Source organism: Otolemur garnettii, unplaced genomic scaffold, assembly GCF_000181295.1.
Source record: "Otolemur garnettii isolate 467f Iridium unplaced genomic scaffold, OtoGar3 scaffold00088, whole genome shotgun sequence".
Lineage (NCBI taxonomy): Eukaryota > Metazoa > Chordata > Mammalia > Primates > Galagidae > Otolemur > Otolemur garnettii.
The window spans coordinates 7,924,227-7,944,163 of record NW_003852483.1 but is presented as its reverse complement, the minus strand read 5'-3'; the positions used below and the strand labels follow the sequence as shown (position 1 = coordinate 7,944,163).

At 39.3% G+C, this 19,937-nt stretch overlaps 2 protein-coding genes across 3 annotated transcripts in view; one reads left to right on the top strand and one right to left on the bottom strand.

Annotated features, from left to right (window-relative positions):
* The window catches only part of CENPP (centromere protein P), a 250,447-nt gene that overhangs the window by 165,740 nt on the left and 64,770 nt on the right, over positions 1–19,937 (top strand). The gene's annotated exons all lie outside the window — the stretch shown is intronic.
* The window catches only part of ECM2 (extracellular matrix protein 2), a 41,032-nt gene that overhangs the window by 10,104 nt on the left and 10,991 nt on the right, over positions 1–19,937 (bottom strand). The window contains exons 2-6 of one of the 2 annotated variants that reach the window (XM_003795042.2): positions 17,331–17,646; positions 12,182–12,370; positions 8,356–8,859; positions 5,968–6,083; positions 3,575–3,710 (exon numbers count right to left, since the gene is read on the bottom strand). In XM_003795042.2, coding sequence (XP_003795090.1) covers positions 3,575–3,710; positions 5,968–6,083; positions 8,356–8,859; positions 12,182–12,370; positions 17,331–17,622 — 1,237 coding nt within the window. In that variant the 5' untranslated portion in view covers positions 17,623–17,646. Of the gene's footprint in view, positions 1–3,574; positions 3,711–5,967; positions 6,084–8,355; positions 8,926–12,181; positions 12,371–17,330; positions 17,647–19,937 lie in introns of both variants that reach the window. The other variant, XM_003795043.2, reaches the window with a different exon arrangement.

The window sequence follows — 19,937 nt, the reverse complement described above, 5'->3', positions numbered from 1 at the left end:
CTACCCAGGGGGAAAGCTTGAGGCTCTGTCTCAAAAAAAAAAAAAAAAAAAGAAATAGTAAAAGTTTCCATTAAAAAAGAAATGATAGAAGCAGAATAATGGTCACTACATGAGAGAGAAAGAGAAGCAGAGTGCAAATTCAAGGCTTTATGTATTCCTTTTAGTTATTTTCTAGTGTAGGAAATAGCAGTTAACAAGAAAGAGATTGGAGCTGGAGAATATTTGCTGTATCTGAGACTTGAGGTAGATATTGAAAGAAGGACTCATGAGCAGAAAATAGAAAATCTTCCATGGCAGTTGGGCACCAGGACAGGTTCTGGATGTGACAGATGCCTCTGTGTTCCTGGCAGGTAGCAACACACAGTTGTTGCCAGAATGACTGCAGTACTCCTGGTTTGGTTGTTTGAATTGTTAGTGATAATAAGAATGCTTTGGAAGCATCCCCAATTTTCTCCTGCTGTCCCTCCCTCTACCTTTTACACCTGTCCCTTCAATTGTAAGACCTGCTTTTTCTCCATAGCACATGTGCACATCTAAAGTGCACTCTGTACCTCCTCCAGGTAAACTCTCTGCACCTCCATGTACCATAGGCTCCTCATGCAGCTCCTTGCCTGCCCTTCACCATGCCTCCCTGTGGTTCCCACAGCATCCAAAATTATCTAATTAATTATTTGCACTTTAGTGCTTTTTTATCTTCCTGGAGTACCCTCCTTCTCTGGAGCTCAAATCTGAAAGAGCATGAGTGAGAAGCAGCCCCAGGAGAGCAGCAGGCCACTAAGTCAAGCCGAGGACTTCCACACCGAAGGAAGGCAATCTCAACGGCATTGCTCACTGCTAGCCTGACTACCCACAGCCCCAGGACTCCCAGGAGCTGCCCTAGCCAAGGAAGAGCCCAGCACCCAAGTAGTATTCATTAGATAGCACCTGATGAACCAATACCTGAGGGAGTGTAGCGGGCCAGGCAGTCTCTTCACCCTGGACTACACATCAACACTCTGGGAATAGAGAAGCATCTGTGCATGAGGGAGAAGAGTGTGCTAAGAAGCAGTTGCAAGGAAGTGTGAAAGCACCTTCAAATTCAGGAGCTTACGTTTCATTTTGATAACACAGGTAGAAATATGACTTACTTACAATTCATATATAACTTGTTCTAAATTAAGTGTTCCCTTTGGTCTCTGTTTAACTGTTCCCTTTGGTCTCAGAAGATAGAAATTGAATTTTCTAATGTGTTTTCCATATGGCACACCCCATCAAAATTTTTGTTTATTAATGTTTTGTCCTGAACTCCATCTGGAAAGTATTCCCATAACTATGTGATCCTCAGATTTGGCAATTCTCACTATTTTTCTTTTCTCATCACCAAAAGTGTTTTATTCTTAAGAATTTTGGGGGGAGAGCTAAAGGAAATAATTAGATTGTTTTCACCTTTAAAGGCTGGGGTTATCAACATTTTCATTATAAATATATTTCAAATCAAGTGAAAAGAAAGCATTGAGCACTATACCTCAAGAGCTATGCAAGACTGTTAGGAAAGTAAAAAGAAAAATTAGGCAGTCTTTGTCTTAAAGATGTACACAGTCTAATCAAAGGCATTAGCTAGAATTCATGAAAAGTGAAATATAATAAAGCATCTTCTACACAGAGTCCCCACATGGCAACCTCAGCTATCTAGCATGGTTCAGAAGCAAGCATAAGGGCGGCGCCTGTGGCTCAGTGAGTAGGGTGCTGACCCTTTGTACCAAGGGTGGCAGGTTCAAACCCAGCCCCGGCCAAACTGCACAAAAAAATAGCCAGGCATTGTGGTGGGCATCTGTAGTCCCAGCTACTCAAGAGGCTGAGGCAAGAGAATCACGTAAGCCCAAGAGCTGGAGGTTGCTGTGAGCTGTGACACCACAGCACTCTACCAAGGGCAACAAAATGAGACTCCCATCTCTTAAAAAAAAAAAAGAAGCAACAGCAAGCATAAGAGGAACCAATTCCAGCATTGTCAAATGCATAGAACATGGAGCACCATCACTAAACTCTGTCCATTAGAAAGCCACATCACATGGCTCTGCGCCCATAGCACAGTGGTTATGGCACTGGCCACATACACCAAGGCTGGTGGGTTCGAACCCAGTCTGGGCCAGCTAAGCAGCAATGACAACTGCAACAAAAATTAGCCAGGCGTTGTGGTGGACACCTGTGGTCCCAGCTGCTTGGGAGGCTGAGGCAGGAGAATCACTTAAGCCCAAGAGTTGGAGGTTGCTCTGAGCTGGGACGCCATGGCACCCTACTGAGGGTGACATAGTGAGACTCTGTCTCAAATTTTTAAAAAAGAAAGAAAGCCACATCACTGTGGTAGCTGTACATCCACATGTCATAGTGTGTGGATTTAGGACCTTGGTGACAGAAAAGTACCAGAAGTTCTAGCCCAACCCTTCTCTGGAATAGAACTGCCAAAGCCAAAGTTACCCAGGAAGTTCATGTCTTTTCTTTGTAGGATAGACTCTCAGCCTCATATATAGTTCCCATTTATCACATGCTTGGTTTTGGTTTCAGGTTCTAATACATGGCAAATTAAAATAGCAAAACATGTGGAGTCTGCAAGAGTTGCAGTTGGGGCTTATTGACCATCAGAATTGATAAAGGAGATCTGATCAATAAACCATGTCACTGGTTAGTTATATCTAAGAACTAACAGAATACCAAAATACCTGGCACTGTAGGGAATATTTAATGTAAGTCTTCAGGTATTATATAATGGATTTATAGTGGTGTTATTATGAATGATAAGAACCTGGAATCATTGAGGGAAAATTTTATTTATGGTTAAGGTACTTTTATAAGACAACAAGCAGGCCAGGCACGGTGGCTCACACCTGTAATCCCAGCACTTTGAGAGGCCAAGGTAGGCAAATTGCCTGAGCTCACCAGTTCGACTCCAGCCTGAGCTAGAGCGAGACTCCATCTCTAAAACCACGTATTGTGGCAGGCACCTGTAGTCCCAGCTACTTGGGAGGCTGAGGCAAGAGAATCACTTGAGCCCAAGAGTTAGAGGTTGCTGTGAGCTATGATACCAAGGCACTCTACCAGGGACAACAAAGTGAGATTCTGTCTCAAAAAAATAAAAAGAAAAAAGACAATAAGTAACTTAAAATTCATTTTAAGTTTTACTAGTCAGTGGTTAAAATAAATTTTGTTGTTGTTGTCTCCAGCCTGTTGTTGCAGGCTAGAGTGCTGTGGTGTCAGCCTACTTCAGAGCAACCTCAAACTCCTGGATTCTCAGCCTCCCAAGTAGTTGAGACTACAGATACCCACCATAATATCTGACTAATTTTTTTCTATTTTTAGTAGAGACAGAGGTCTCAATTTTGCTCAATCTTCCCACCTTAGCCTCCCAGAATGCTAGGATTACAAGCGTGAGCCACTGCACCTGGCCTAAAGTAAGTTTTATCAACTCAAATGGTGAAATGGCCTAAAAAACTTTACTATTTATTTAGCAATACTGTAAATAAAATTTCCACATGAACAGAGAAGAAAAGTTGTAAGGAAGCATCACAAACATCATAAAACAACCACAGATGTTTAATACCTGCTAAACTTTCTTCATCCATAGCCTGAAGATTGTTATCATTGATTTTAAGTTCTTCTAATGTAGATGGTAATCCTGAAGGAATCTGCGTCAAATTATTTCCATCCATATTCAGACGCATTAACTTCTTCAAAAGCTTAAAAAGCAAGTCTCAAAATTACTTTTTATCCAGTCACAGCTGTGCAATCACATATTTCACTTAATGGTCGGTTTGAAGTGGTGACTAAAAAGCCTCACAGACCTATACTTCCTTAGGCAATAGGCAGTAATGTTCAGGCCACATGGCAATCCCCTTGCCAGGTAGATATCTATCCTCATAGTAATATTGACTCTTAGGCATTTTCAACAAACTACATTTCATGATTTTGTATCTTATTTACCCATATTTACGTTGCAGCTTTAGAATGAAAAAAAAAAAAGCTACCACTGGGTCAGTCATATTTTGCCACATCTTAGGTTTTCACCTTCACAGAAATACACAGGAATTTCAAATCCATCATAGATGCTAACAATTTAAGACAGCAATTTCAATCCTTTTTTTTTTTTTTTTTTTGCAGTTTTTGGCCAGGGCTGGGTTTGAACCCACCACCTGTGACATATGGGGCCATGCCCTACTCCTTTAAGCCACAGGTGCCGCCCCACAATTTCAATCCTTTTAACATATTTATATGCCTCTGTTTCTTATCTATATGCCTCTTCTTTCTTATCCACACTAAAAAGAAGATCATAGAGTAGCAATAGTCACTGTGGGAATTTTTCAGAACAAAGTACTACAAATATTACAAGCTATTCATATATTGTACCCAAACAGTTGACTGACTGGAAAAATGAGTGTTCAGATTTGTTGTATGTTCATTGGCCAAACTACACCTTTATCACCAAAAGTACAGAACTGAGGTTGTACAGGTTTTTGTGAAGACATGTGTAATGATTCACTTCTCTAGTGATCGTATTCAAAGTTTGTTGGTTTTAGAATGGGACAGAGAATTCTAAAGCAAGAAAAGGGGGGCCAGGCGCAGTGGCTCATGCCTATAATCCTAACACTCTTGGACACCAAGGTGGGTGGATAGCCTGAGGTCACAGGTTCAAGACCATCCTGAGCCAGAGCAAGACCCTATCTCTAAAAATAGTCAGGCACTGTGGTGGGCACCTGTAGTTCCAGCTACTTTGGAGGCTGAGGCAAGAGAATGACTTGAGCCCAAAAGTTTGAGGTTGCTATGAGCTGTAATGTCACAGGATTCTACTGAGGGTGACTGAATAAGACTCTGTCAAAAAAAAAAAAGAAAGAAAGAAAAGGTGGTAATCTCTTACAACATTTTTTTCTTGATCAAAAATAGGAAATATATTTCCTAATACCAGCCATTGTTTTATCAGGATAGATAGCGTGAAACAGACTTTCCAGGTCTATGATGTGAATGCTGAACCCTCTTCCCTGCCAGCCTAGACTTTGGATAGAACCAGGAACTGAGAAATAAGAGGCCAGAGATTTCATAAGCGTGGACCAAAAACCCAGAAAACTGTTCAAGAAAATAACAGCTTGAGTGAGAGGTTGTGTGTTATATTCATGGCTTTTAAAACACATGTTTATGAGTTTATTTACACATACCTTCTATCTTTGTTTCTATGTAATTCCTTGAATCATCTCTACTCCTTTAAAACAAAAAAATTTAGTCAAATCTGTATCTTTCAAAAGTTTATTCCACGCAATTTCCTGTTTTCTCTCTTTCCCTTTTCTTTGCATCTGAGCTTATGTATTTTTCCATAATCCCCAGCTGCCAAAGTATCTTCCATCAGATTTTGACCACAGCATAAAAATAAAGAACCAGAGTCATGCTCATTTGTCTGGGCTGTAGTACCAATGGCCTCAGTCTAGCTCACAACAACCTGAAATTCCTAGGCTCAAGCAGTCCTCCCGCCTCAGCCTCTCAGCTGAAACTATAGGCATGCAACACCACACCCAGAAAAATGTCTGTTTTTCTGCTCAGGCTACTCTTGAGTTCAAGCAGTCCTTCCGCCTTCTCCTGAAAATGTTAATAGAGGTCACATATGAGCTCTACTTAATTTCCAGAAAATACTTTATGTGTGAAGAGACTAGATTTGAAAATGTTTTGGTTACTTGGGGGAGAAATTACTCCATAAATTCAAAACATTAGTTTAGCCACAGATACAGTTGGTGCCCTTAGGGAAAGCTAAAAATATGTAAAATAACAAATTATATTCAGGAGACAGCTTGAATCCAATTTATGGACATCTAAAAAGATTTTTTTAGAAGAGAACTACCAGTTAAAAACATTTTGCTTTTCTTCTCTTGCCCACCTCCAACCCCTACCAGTGTACGTCATAGTGAAGCTGTCCAAATGTATTGTTACGTACAAATCAGAACATGTATTTACCTTGAATGCTTTTGGGCCTATGCCAGAAGAAGTGATATTATTTTTGCTCAGATCAAGCCTTTCCAAATTTGGCAATCCATTAAATGCTTCATCCGGGATGGAGGCTATGGAATTTCCTAGGACACACGGCAGTTGTATTTTAGGCACATTTGCATATACATACATGTATGAGTATTTATGTGTATGTGTGCATAGTTGTAGAAAGAACTGTATCTGGAGGAGAAAGCAATACTCAAAACAAGGACAGAATACATGTGACATAAGTAAATGCCTGTTCAGAAAAATAACAAGACAGGAGCTAAACAGTTTAACATAGTCAAAATTTCCTAAGGATTCATCATGCTCTAGTATGTCATATTTTAGATGAAGCTGCTTAAAACAGCCAGAATGTGGTCTGCTGGACAGTACTAGTAGCATTTTACATTTACCACAAAGGTGTGGAAGGTATACAGAAACTTGATTTTCTTTTTTTTATTTGAGACAGTCTCACTATATTGCCCTCGCTCACAGTGACTTCAAACTCTTGGGTTTAAGTGATTCTCCTGCCTCAGCCTCCCAACGAACTGGGACTACCAACCCCCAACTATTTTTTTGTTGTAGTTGTCATTGTTGTTTAGCAGGCCCCAGGCTGAGTTCAAACCCACCAGCCCCAATATATGTGGCTGGCACCTTAACCACTGAGCTACAGCGGACGCCAAGCCAGAGAAACTGATTTTTATTTGTCATATTTTCCCATAGCCATTTCCCTGGACTAGAAATATGATGCTATTTCTATCAGTGAAATTTCAAGTAACTCTCTCACCTTCTCTGAGCATGTTTCCGTCTCTGTATAAGAAGCTTGGGAAATGATCTTTTAGACTGCCCCAAATCTAATGTACATATACAACTTCAATCTACAAAGGTTCCTACATGCTTTAATTTTATTATGCGTTAAGTACAGTAGTTGATAATTTTAAACCCAGAAAGTAAGCTTATCCAAAGTATGTGATCTTATAAAACCAAGACAGTATAACTCGCATGGGTTTTTTATCCTTTCCAAGTCTTTAGACTTTAACAAATGGGGTTTTCTTAGGGTAGAGCATAGCTGGCAAGCAGGCCACTGAAGGAGGGGCCCTTACTGGGCATAAGAGGAATTCCTTAGTTGATCATGTGCCAGTGGGATGAAATCCTGCCAGGAGGCCATGAAAGCTTCTAGTACAGCTGGGCATGGTGGCTCATGCCTGCAATCCTAGCACTGTGGAAGGCCTAGGTAGATGGATAGCTTTAGCTTATGAGTTCGAGACTAGCTTGAGCAAAAGCCAGACTCCGTCTCTACCAAAATAGAAAAAGTGAGGCAAGAGGATCATCTGAGCTCAAGAGTTGGAGGCTGCTGTGAGCTATGACGCTATAGCACTCTACCTAGGGCAACAGCTTGAGACTCTGTCTCAAAAAAATAAAAAAGAAAGAAAGAAAGCTTCTAGTACATTTGACACTAACAATGTTCTGCAGATGGCCATCCCTATACAAATATGCTAACCTTTTCAGATTCTCTCATCCCTGCATCTGTAGGACCACCCTTCTCATGGGCCACTTATCACTCAGACAAATGCTCCTACTGCTCTTAGCAGCCAGGCATGTTCCCACCAGCCAGCCTTTGACACCTGGCCCTACTGTTCTTCCACACAGAACACTCTCAGGTAGCCCAAGGAAACACAGGCAAAGGTCTTGACTACAGTTTACCCACTTAAAGTGCCTAAAATGAGGGTGGAAAACAACTGAGGGTACCAGGCACTGGCAGAATGTAGAGTGGCAGGAGATCTCTGACATTGCTAGTCATAAAGATGCAGCCACCTTAGAGAACTGTTAGACTGTTTTTAATAACGTTAAACGTAGGTTTATCATATCACTAAGCAGTCCCCACTCCTAAGTATTACCATAGAGAAACAATGACTTAGGTCCATACAAACATTTGTATGTGGTTATAGCAACTCCATACGTAATGGCCCCAAACTGGAAACATCACAGATGACCTTCAACTGGTAACTGTGGCCCATCTGTACAACTGAACACTCCTGTAGAATAAAGAGCAAGTGTGTTGGGCCCAGACAGTCTACTTGCCTCAGCCTCCCAGTAACTGGGACTACACATGCCTACCATGATGCCCAGCTAATTTTTCTATTTTTGGTAAAGACAGGAATCTAACTCTTATTCAGGCTGGTCTCCAACTCCTGAGCTCAAACAATCTATCCGCTTCAGCTTCCCAGAGTGCTAGGATTACAGGCGTGAGCTGCCATGCCTAGTATTATTCAGGGTCCATTTTTATTAAGATATTAAAATATAATGTTCCTAGAGCAACAAGAGTCATTTATTTTTAAAGCACAATATAAAACAGGAGTCAAGATTTCTTACCAACAAGCTCCAGACTTGTTATCTCTGGAGCTGTCAGTGGTGGTATCTGGGTGAGGGTGATATCGATACAGCTGATGGTCTTGTATGATAGAGAGCAGCCATTTGGCAGGCGAGTCTTGCACCTGGGGGGAGCAGGAACTGGGAATCGCGGGGGTACTCGGAACGTATCTCCTCTTACAGCGTCCTCCTCCTCCTCCACTTCCTCCTCTTCTTCCTCATCTTCCTCCTCTTCCTCCTCCTCTTCCTCCTCCCTTCTTTTCTGCTGTTGATGTGCTGGCTTCCGCACCTCTCCAGGCTTCTTTCTCTTTCCTCCTCTGCCATCCCCCTCATTGTGAAGTTTCTCCCCATCTCTCCATCCAGGGGTTTCTTTCTTTCGCTCTGTATCTTCTTTAATTTCTACTTCATCCTCCTCAGATCGTAGCACTTCCTTTCCTAATACTTGGTCCGTTTCCACCTGAGGAGGTGGCAGTTGCTTATGAAGTAAATTGGTAGGTTCTGTTTGCTCTGAAGAATCACCAGAAAATTCAGTTCTGTCATTTATTACTATGCCACTGAGTAGAGAATAGGAAACTAATGACCACGCAAGAACGTAGCAGAGGCAAATTGATGGTGTTAATAAAAGAAAAAAAATCAATGAAAATTAGGTTAGTGAATATTATTCCCTCTAAGTATCTGAGTGCAATTTATAGATGAAATGCATCTTTAAATTTCTACTTGTAAAGGTTTTGTTTGTTTGTTTGGTTTTAAACATAAGGTCTGACTCTGATGCCTAGGCTGGAGGGCAATGGTCTGATCATAGCTCACTGTAAGCTCAAACTCCTGGGCTCAAATGATGCTTTTATATCATGCCCATCCTTAAAAAGTCTTTTTTTTTTTTTGAGACAGAGTCTCACTGTGTTGCCCTTGGTAGAGTGTTGTGGTGTCACAACTCACAGCAACCTCAAACTCTTGGGCTTAAGCGATTCTCTTGCCTCAGCCTCCCAAGTAGCTGGGACTACAGGCGCCTGCCTCAATGCCCAGCTTTTTTTTTTTTTTTTTTTGGTTGTAGTTATCATTGTTCTTTGGCAAGCCTAGGCTGAGTTCGAACCTGCCAGCTTCAGTGTATGTGGCTGGCACCTAGCCGCTGAACTACAGGTGCCAAGCCCTTAAAAAGTCTTGATAATAACTTTATTCTAGGCCAGGTGTGGTGGCTCATACCTGTAATCCTAGCACTCTGGGAGGCCAAGGCTGGTGGACTGCCTGAGCTCACGGGTTCAAGACCCAGCCTGAGCCAAAGTGAGACTCCTATCTCTAAAAAAGAGCTGGGCCTTGAGGGGGGAGCCTATGGTCTCAGCTACTTGGGAGGCTGAGGCAAGAGAATGGCTTGAGCCCAAGAGTTTGAGGTTGCTGAAAGCTGTGATTCCACAACACTCTACCAAGGGCAACAAAGTGAGACACTGTCTCAAAAAAAAAAGTAACTTTATTCTATTTTGTAAGATCTGTTATAGACAATTTCTTTTTGCCTGAGTCTTAATACTAATTTTTATATTAAATAGGTTAATACTTATTTTTGCTAAAATATTATTCTACCTGGTGACTAAAGAGGGAATAATATTACAACATGAAGCAAAATGGTAAGCAGTCTTGTTGTGAAATTATGATGTAAGCAGATGTGATACCTTTATAATAGATACTGTTCTGTTAATTGGGGTTATTGATAATGTAAGAATTTATAAAGTGTCATCAGACATAAAGTATAACAAATGTGTATTTTGCTTATAATAGTGAAACTGACTTTTTTTTCAATGAATGTATTTCATTTTCTTTTAGCTCCATGGCCTAATGGCATTCTATGAAATTCAGAATTAGAGAGAAATTTCTTTTTCTTTTCCTTTTCCTTCCCAGAATCTCCTCTTAAATCATTTTTACTGCCTGAGACTTACAGATGATGTTCTGAACTTAAGTGGTGTCACTTTAACTTGGACATATGTACAGGGGTGCTGTTTATTCTTCCATGATGGTGGGAACAGAGCGGATGATACTAAAACATTAATCTACATTTATATTTAGCTATTACATCTTTGGCAGAAAGTGAAAAAAAGCATGACAAACATCAGATTTACCCTCTGAGTAAAGAGTTCTAGGGAACAGTGAGTTTATAGTGCATAGATTTCTGCCATTAAAATTTTTCTTAATCATAGCTCTTCTTTCTTTAATACCATATATGTATACAAACTACCCTCTAAAAGAACTCAGAAAATAAAATTATTTTAAGAAATTGCTTGAGGTATCAGTTCAGTATATATTATAAAGTTTATGAGTTATTTTTTTCACATCTCCAGCAAAACATGCAGAAAGAGAATAGGAAAAAATTAGTAAAAGGAAACCAATGCTATCATACTGAAGCATTTAAAATCCTTCCTGTATATCCAAGTCTATTTTTCCAAAATAACTATAACATTTTGAGAATATTCCAAATCCTTTGAAAAATGTCTGAAAATTTCTAAATCTTGTGTTATAAATCTTATATTTCACTCTAAGGAATCAGTCGCATTAAACACCTTTATTTTCTTACATTTTTAATACTTTATTTTTTTTTAATTTTTTTTTTTTTTAATTAAGACAGAGTCTCACTTTGTCACCCTCTGTAGCATGCCATGGCATCATAGCACACAGCAACCTCAAACTCTTGGGCTTAAGTGATTCTCTCTCTCTCTCTCTCTCTCTTTTTTTTTTGAGACAGAATCTCAAACTGTTGCCCTGAGTAGAGTGCTGTGGCATCACAGCTCACAGCAACCTCCAACTCTTGGGTTTAAGTGATTCTCTTGCCTCAGCCTCCCAAGTAGCTGGGACTACAGGCGCCTGCCCAGCTATTTTTGTTATTGTTGTTGTTTGTTTGTTTAGCAGACCTGAGCTGGATTCAAACCCTGGTACATGTGGCCTGTATCCTAACCACTGAGCTACGGATGCCAAGCCATTTTTAATACTTTAGTGAAATAATTGGTAGTGTAAAGCAAAGTACAATTTCTAAAAAATTCAGAGTTCTTCCTGGGAACAGATTTGTAGACACCTTCTCTGTGCATGGGAGCCTTCTACCTTGATATAGACAAGAGGAAAATTTGCCTTTCCCTTCCCATCAAATTAATTAACAAGTATTCATTTGTTTATTTTCAGAAGGCCATGATTAGGCTTTTCTTGGAGGAGACTCAGGCCTCCTTCTCAAGGGTCCTTCACTCAGTCAGGTGTGAACCTCATTAGAAAAGGGGTCCAGAGAGAAGATAACAAAACCCTTTCTGTGACCTCATGCACACAGCAGTGCCAGGAGAAAACTGTGCTCCAGACATGTTCCTGTATTTCCCTAGCATTGCCCACGCAATGCTGTGGGTTCTTTGCTGCTTTTGACTAGGTGGGAATAGCCGGGTTTTGTGCTCTCTAGATGCAAATCACTTCTCCTTTGTTCACGTGACACTGAGATGATATTCATGTTAATTGAGATAATGTATATAGATACCAAAGTAGAGCCTTTAATGCATTATAAGAACTCAGATCTATTAATTTTAGAAATTCTGTTACTTTATCTCTAGAGCTGAGAGTCAAACATGGAATGTAATCTGATCCAAGTTTACTCAGTTGGATAGACCTAGAACTCTAAAGCCACCATCTTTTATTTCTATCCCCTACCATATACTTTTCCAGATATTCACTATTTTTATCAGCATTGTACCAATTTTGAAAATATCTAGATACTTGTTTATCATCATTTTCACCTTAAATTAGTGACAAAATAAAAACAAATTCAAGTTAAAGGTTAAACCACACATAATTTGTTTTAGCTAAATTTCTATACCAGTATCAGAGCAGACTGGGCAGCATTCTCCTTCTGGTATAATTGTTTGCGGGCACGTCTGGGGATGGCATATGGTTTCATCACAAAGCACTCTTCCATCTGAGCAGAGGCAGGTAGAGCAGGGATCAGGAGACCATACGGCTTTGTTGTACATGGTTATGCCCTTTACCAAGCAGTGTCCCTTCTTTCCTAGAAGAAAACAGTAACACACGTTTAAATTTCTTGTGCGGTTACCACTTTCACTGAATGAAAGTGAATATATGTGATGTCAGGCTGAGATAACCATATAAGAATAGAACTCGTTTATGCTATGTGTCTAATGTCGGTAACAGGCTCATCTTATTATAGTCACTCAGGCTTCACCTACAAGCAGGCTGTCCTGACCACCATAGCAGTGAGAATGTGAGGTTGAAAACCACACACGAGCTCTAAAAATATCTGATTATATTGGCCAAAGCAAATTGTATTCCCCTACCTAACTTCACAAGGGGCCAGGTAGTACAGTTCTATAACATGACCAGAGACCCTTGGTGGTGTGAGATGGGGAAAGGTAAAACCAGATGGCCTGCTTCTGTGGTGCTTCTCGATGAGAACTGAATTCACATACCATGATATTAACTCTTTTAAAGTGTACAATGCAGCTGTTTTTAACATTCATTTCTCTACATACAGGTTGTAGATACTCGAATATGTCTATCAGCTGAACAGGCCATTATAGAGCCAAGGAGAATATTAGAGGGGATGCTTTCCGTCTAACTCTGTTGTCCATCTGAGACACAGTCCTCAAATTCCATCCCCAAAAGAGCCTCTTACATTGGTCCCCTCCTACTATCTCAGCCCAATTCAGGCCCTACCTATCTCTCATTTGGATACTTACAGTAGATAATCCCACGCACCCAATTCTTCCTCTGGGAAAAAAAAAAGTTTTTTTCCTGATGATAAAAGTACTATACCCTATCAGAATTTTAATGGCCTTTCTGCAGAAATAAAAAGATTGATCTTCAAATTCATAATGGAATTATAAGGGATCCCAAATAGCCATAACAATCCTGGTGGGGGCAGGGAGGAAGTTGGAGGCCTTGCACTTCCAAATTTCAAAAACCAGCAAAAAGCTTACTACAAATCTACAATCATCAGCTTATGCCAGTGTGTCATATAGACCAACGGAAATATCGAAAGTCAGGCATCTATGGTCAACCGATTTTCAAGAAGGGTGACAAGGGCAGCACCCATAGCTCAGTCGGCAAGGGTGCCGGCCACATACACCTAGGGTTCTGAGTTCTTATAATGAGTTAAAGGCTCTACTTTGGTCTCTATATACATTATCTCACTTAATCAACATGGTTCGAGCCCAGCCCAGGTCTGCTAAGCAACAATAACAACTGCAACCAAAAAATGGCCAGGCGTAGTGACAGGCACCTGTAGTCCCAGCTACTTGGGAGGCTGAGGCAAAAGAATCGCTTAAACCCAAGAGTTGGAGATTGCTGTGAGCTATGAGGCCACAGCACTCTATCTAGGGCGACAGCCTGAGACTCTGTCTCACACACAAAAAAATAGTAATAATACAAATAAAATAAATTTAAAAAAAAAAAAGAAGGGTGACAAGACTATTCAGTAGGGGAAAGAATAGTCTATTCAAATGATGCCAAGACAATTGGATGTCCATATGCCAAAAAATGAAGTTAAATGCCTACCTTCCACCAAATGCAGATATTAACTCAAAATGGATCAAAGACTGTGGGTGGTGCCTGAGGGTGACGGGTTTGAACCCGGCCCCAGCCAAACTGCAACAGAAAATAGTCAGGCATTGTGGTGGACACCTGAAGTCCCAGTGACTCAAGAAGCTGAGGCAAGAAAATTGCCTAAGCCCAGGAGTTGGAGGTTGCTGTGAGCTGTGACACCATAGCACTCTACTGAGGGCAACAGAGTAAGACTCTGTCTCAAAAAAAAGAAAGAAAGACCTAAATATAAGAGCTGAGACCAAAAAAATCTCAGAAAACACATAGGGGCAAATCTTCATAACCTTGTATTTGGCAATAGGTTCTTAGATATGATACCAAAAGCACAAACAAAAAGAAAAGGCTAAATTATACTTCATCAAAATTAAAAATTTGGTGTCACAAAGGATATTGTCAAGAAAGTGAAAGAACAGCATACACAGTGGGAGAAAATATTTGCAAGCCATTTACCATGTATCTGATAAGGATATAAAATGCAGAATGTACATAAATAACTTTTACAACTCAACAATAGAAAGATAACCCAGTTAAAAATTGGCAGAGGACTTGAATAGACATTTCTCCAAAGAAGATACAGAAATAGATGACAAGCACATAAAAAATGCCCAACATCATCATTAGGGAAATGCAGATCAAAAGCACAAATGACATACCACTTCACACTCATGAGAATAGATACAGTAAGAGATAATTAAATAACAGGTATTGGCAAGATGTTACCACACATTAGTGATTACTATATGGCCCAGAAATTCCACTCCTGGGTATGCGCTCCAAATAATTGGAAACAGGAATTGAAATAAAACTTGTGCAGGCATGTTCATAGCTGTGCTATTCACAATAATGAAAAGGTAGAAACAACTCATGTTCATGAACTGATAATATGGATAAACAATGGAATACTCTTATATCCATACAATGGAATATTGTTCATGGAATGAGGTTCTGATACAAGTTAAACATGGGATGAAACTTGAAAACACTATGCCTAATGAAGAAGTCAGATATACAAAGCCACATATTATGTGGTTACATTTAGATGAAATTTCCATAATAGATAAATTCATAGAGACAGAGCAGATTAATGGTTGCTGGGGACTAATGGTAGGGAGGAATGAGGAGTTTATGTACAGGGTTTCCTTTGGAGGTAATGGAAATGTTAAGAAACAAGATAGTGGTGATGTTTGTACACTATTGTGAATGTGCTGTACTATACAATATGTAGCACCATAAATGCCACTGAATTATACACATTAAAGTGGTTAAAATGATACATTTTATGGTATGCATGACAGTATGATAAAAAAGAAGTACTTTAGGACCACAAGAAAACATTTTTGGACAATTTAGAAACCTTTAGTATACATCTTCTATATATTTTTAATACATATCCTATAGTACATATTTTTTAAAAATTTAAACAGATTCAATCTCATATTATGCATACTATGTTTTGGTCTTTTTATTTTCCATTATTATAGCTTACATATCTTTCCACTGAATTAAGGATAATGACCTCTTCATTCTTTAGCAGTTATGGGTAGACTATTATTACAGGGGGTTTTTTACTTGATTTCTCTGCCTCTCTTTTCTGACTAATGTTATAAATGTGGCCTAAATTGCCAAATTTCATGGTAATTGTATGTTATTTCTACTAACTTCATGGAAATAATAATGTAGAAACATGTATTTCATTGAGACAATACATAAAATATTCACCACAGAAAACTACACAGTGATTTTTCTTTTGTGTTTTGTAAGTTTTAGTTAATGGTAACATACCTATAATTTGTTTTCCTCCCAAACTTGGGAAAATGTGAACCATTAAATATCATTTTCAAAAATTCCTGTTTGAAATCCTTGGCAGAATTTAAAAAATCTGTATAAAATAAATTCAATGTCTTTAACTATATTCGTGTTTGAAAACTTTTGGTGGAAAGTATTTAATAGCCATGTATGTGTTCATAGATCCATCTGAATAATTTATTTCTATATTCTTTTTTTTTCTAGGGGGGATGGGAAGAACTATTTTTATAGGATGATCTATCCTTATAAATGAAAAAATAGTTTACAAATTTATGTGCATATCATCTATAACTAATATATTTATTTAGTAAATATCCTGGAAAGAAATAAACCAAAATGATAATGATGATTTTTTTTTTCCTACCACTTTGAAGGTGACTTTTTCTTTTTCTTTTTTTTTTTTTTTTAATTTATTGAATGGTAACTATGTACATTAATGCACTTCTAGGGTACAGTGTGGGGTTTTCACATGCAGTCTGAAATACTTCCATCAAACTGGTCAACATGGATAATGATGATTTTATAAATACAGTGGTAGGGGCTGGGCACAATGGCTCACACCTGTAATCCCAGCAGTCTGGGAAGGTAAGATGGGAGGATCATTTGAGGTTAGGAGTTCAATACCCATCTCAAAAAATTAGAAAATTAGCCAGATGTGATGGTGATCACCTATGGTTCCAGCAACTCAGGAGGCTGACATAAGAGGATTGATTACTTGAGCTCAGGAGTTAGAGGTTGTAGTAAGCTATGATGATGCCATTGAACTATGGCTGGGGTGACAGAAAGAGGCTCTGTCTCAAAAAAAAAAAAAGAGTATAGAGTGATGAGATAAGTATTTTCTTTTTTTCTAATAATTTTGTATTATAAATATGTGCCTTAAATTATTCTTAAAAGTATTTAAACTTTAGGGCAGCACCTGTGGCCCAGTGGGTAGGGCGCTGGCCCCATATACCCAAGGTGGCGGGTTCGTACCTGGCCCCGGCTAGCTAAAACAGCAATGGCAACTGCAACAAAAATAGCTGGGCATTGTGGCAGGCACCTGTAGTCCCAACTACTCATGAGGCTGAGGCAAGAGAATCTCTTAAGCCGGAGAGTTGGAGGTTGCTGTGACTCCACGGCACTCTACCGAGGGTGACAAAGTAACACTCTGTCTCAAAAATAAAAATAATAATAAAAATAAATGAAAGTATTTAAACTTTATCTATGTAAATTAAAACAAAAGGTAATAACTTAGATTTTTTCTTTCTTTTTTTTTTTTTTTTGAATTTTGCTCTCAACTGGCTATTAGTCATCTTAGTTTGAAGTTGTTTGTTTGTTTGTTTTAATTTTCTTTTTTTTCTTTTCTTCTAACGATTCTCTTGCCCTTAGACTCCCAAGTAGCTGAGACTACAGACGCTCGCCACAAGGCCTGGCTTTTTTTGGTAGAGACGGGGTCTCAATCTGGCTCACTCCAGCTGGGGATGGTCTCAAACCTCTGAGCTCAGGCAATCCACCTGCCTCGGCCTCCCAGAGCACTAGGATTACAGGCGTGAGCAACCACACCCAGACTAGATTTTTCTTTCATTTATTATCTTTCTCCTCCCCCCCCCCCACTGTTCTCTTACCTGGTAACACATTGTAGCTTGATTCTACTCCAAGAAAATTTGAAAAAGATTCAAACTTTTCCTCCACACCATAATCAGAGTTAACTATTGGAAATCTTGCTACTGGTGTCACAGTTGTTGTTTGGGGAATTCCAAGCTGTCTGTTTGATCTATGCTTGGGTGAGGTTGAACTTTTCCTCAGTCTTCTGTGATACATCTTCCTCCTCTGCTTCCTAGGAGCTTCTTCATTTTGCCCAAAGTCAGTTTGAAAAATGATAAGCAGAACAAAACAGAAGAAAGCAGCAAACTTCATGTTCGCCTTTTCATGAGCCAATTTCTAGAAGGAAACAATTATTTCAAAGTTAGTGGTGGTGAATAAATTTTGACTTCTGAAAATTGGCTTATATTATCTTGTATCCATCAGTAGGTGAGTCTTAGAGTAATAATACTTATATGATATATGGGCTATCTGCTGTAGTATTACTGCCAAATCAGAATTTGGAATTATTCTATCAGAATCAAAGAACTTTTCATATTTTATCTTTATGTCTGGAACAGGCATGAGCAAACTTTTTCTTTTTACTCTATAAAAAGGATCTCGCTCTGTTGCCCAAGCTAGAGTGCAGTAACACTATCATAGCTTACTGCAGCCTTGGACTCCTGGGCTCAAGCAATCCTCCCACCTCAGCCTCCTAAGTATCTAGGACTATAATCATGAGACACCAAACCTGACTTTTTCTTTTTAGTAGATTCCAGGTCTTCCTATGTTACCCATGCTCATCTTGAACTCCTGGCCATGAATTATCCTCCCATCTCAGCTTTCCAAAGTTCTAGGTTTATAGGTATGAGCCACTGCTTCTGGTGAAACTTTTTATATAATGGGCCAAATAGTAAATATGTGAGACTTTATAGGTTATACATTCTCTGTCATAATTATTCAGCTCAACCATTGCAAAGCAAAAGTGGCCCTAGACAATACATAAACAAATGAATGTGACTATGTTCCAATATAACTCATTACAAAAAAAGACAGTGCAAAAAACAGAAGGCGTGATGGCTCATATCTGTAATCCTAGCACTCTGGGATGCCAAGGTGGGTAGATCAGTTGATTTCAAGAGTTTGAGTTCAGCCTGAGGAAGAGCAAGATTCTATCTCTACTAAAAATAGCTGGGCATTGTGGTAGGTGCCAGTAGTCCCAGCTACTTGGGAGGCGAAGGCAGGAAGACCACTTGAACTCAGAAGTTTAAGGTTACTATGAACTACACTGATGCCATGGCCATCTATCCCAAGCAACAGAGTGATACTTTGTTTCAAAAACATAAATAAATAAGGCAGTGGGTTGGACTTTGCTCCCAGGCAATAATTAGATAACCCCTCTATGGGCCCCACTATTCTATAGGTTTTCAACAATTATTTAGGAGGTTTCTCTCCACCTTTCTGCCAAGGCATACTGTGAGTAATGTCATCCACAACCCATCTTCCCATTCCTTCCCAGAAGTAGGAATTGTTATCATAGGAGATGAAAGCTCCATATATTATCCCCCTGAAAACCTTCCATTGGGACAAGATGTAGAGATGGAAGACTGTCATATTGATGATCCTAGCCCTGTGTAGGCTTAGGCTGATATGTGTGTTTGTGTCTTGGTTTTTTTGTTTTTTTGCTTTTTCTGCAGTTTTTGGCTGGGGCGGGCTTGAACCCACTGCCTCCAGCATATGGGGCTGGCACCCTACTCCTTGAGCCACAGGCGCCACCCTGTGTCTTGATTTTTAACAAAAAAGTTTGAGAAGTTAAAAAATATTACAGAATTAAGATAGGAAGAAAAAATTGTTGTACAACTGAACAATGTATTTGTGTTTTAAGCAAAGTGTTATTACAAATGAGTCAAAAAGTTAAAAAAAATAAATAAAAGTGTATTGGCCAGGTGTGTTGGCTCATGCTTGTAATCCCAGCACTCTGGGAGGCCAAGGCGGGTGGATTGCCTGAGCTCACGGTTTCGAGACCAGCCTGAGCAAGAGTGAGACCCCATCTCTAAAAATAGTGGGGTGTTGTGGCAGGCTCCTGTAGTACCAGCTACTTGGGAGGCTAAGACAAGAGAATTGCTTGAGCCCAAGAGTTTGAGGTTGCTGTGAGCTATGACGCCATGGCACTCTACCAAGGGCAATAAAGTGAAACTCCGTCTCAAAAAGAAAAGAAAGTTTGTTAAGTAAAAAAATTACAGTAAGCTAAGGTTAATTTATTACAGAATAAAAGAGAATTTTTTACAAATTTAGTGTAGCCTACGTGTATGTAGAGTGTACAGTAATGTCCTAGGCCTTCACAGTAACTCAGGACTGACTTATCCAGAGCAACTTGCAGTTCTCCATGCTCCATTCATAGAAAGTAACCTATACAGAAGTACCAATTTTTATTTTTTATACAGTATTCTTACTGTACAGTTTCTGTATTTAGATATGTTTAAATACACAAATACTTATCATTATATTATAATTGCCTATAGTATTCAGTATAGTAACATGCTACATAACTTTGTAGCCAAGAACCAACAGGCTATATATGATATAGCCTAGGTATATAGTAGGCTATATCATCTAGATTTGTGTGACTACCTTCTGTAATGTTCAAATGA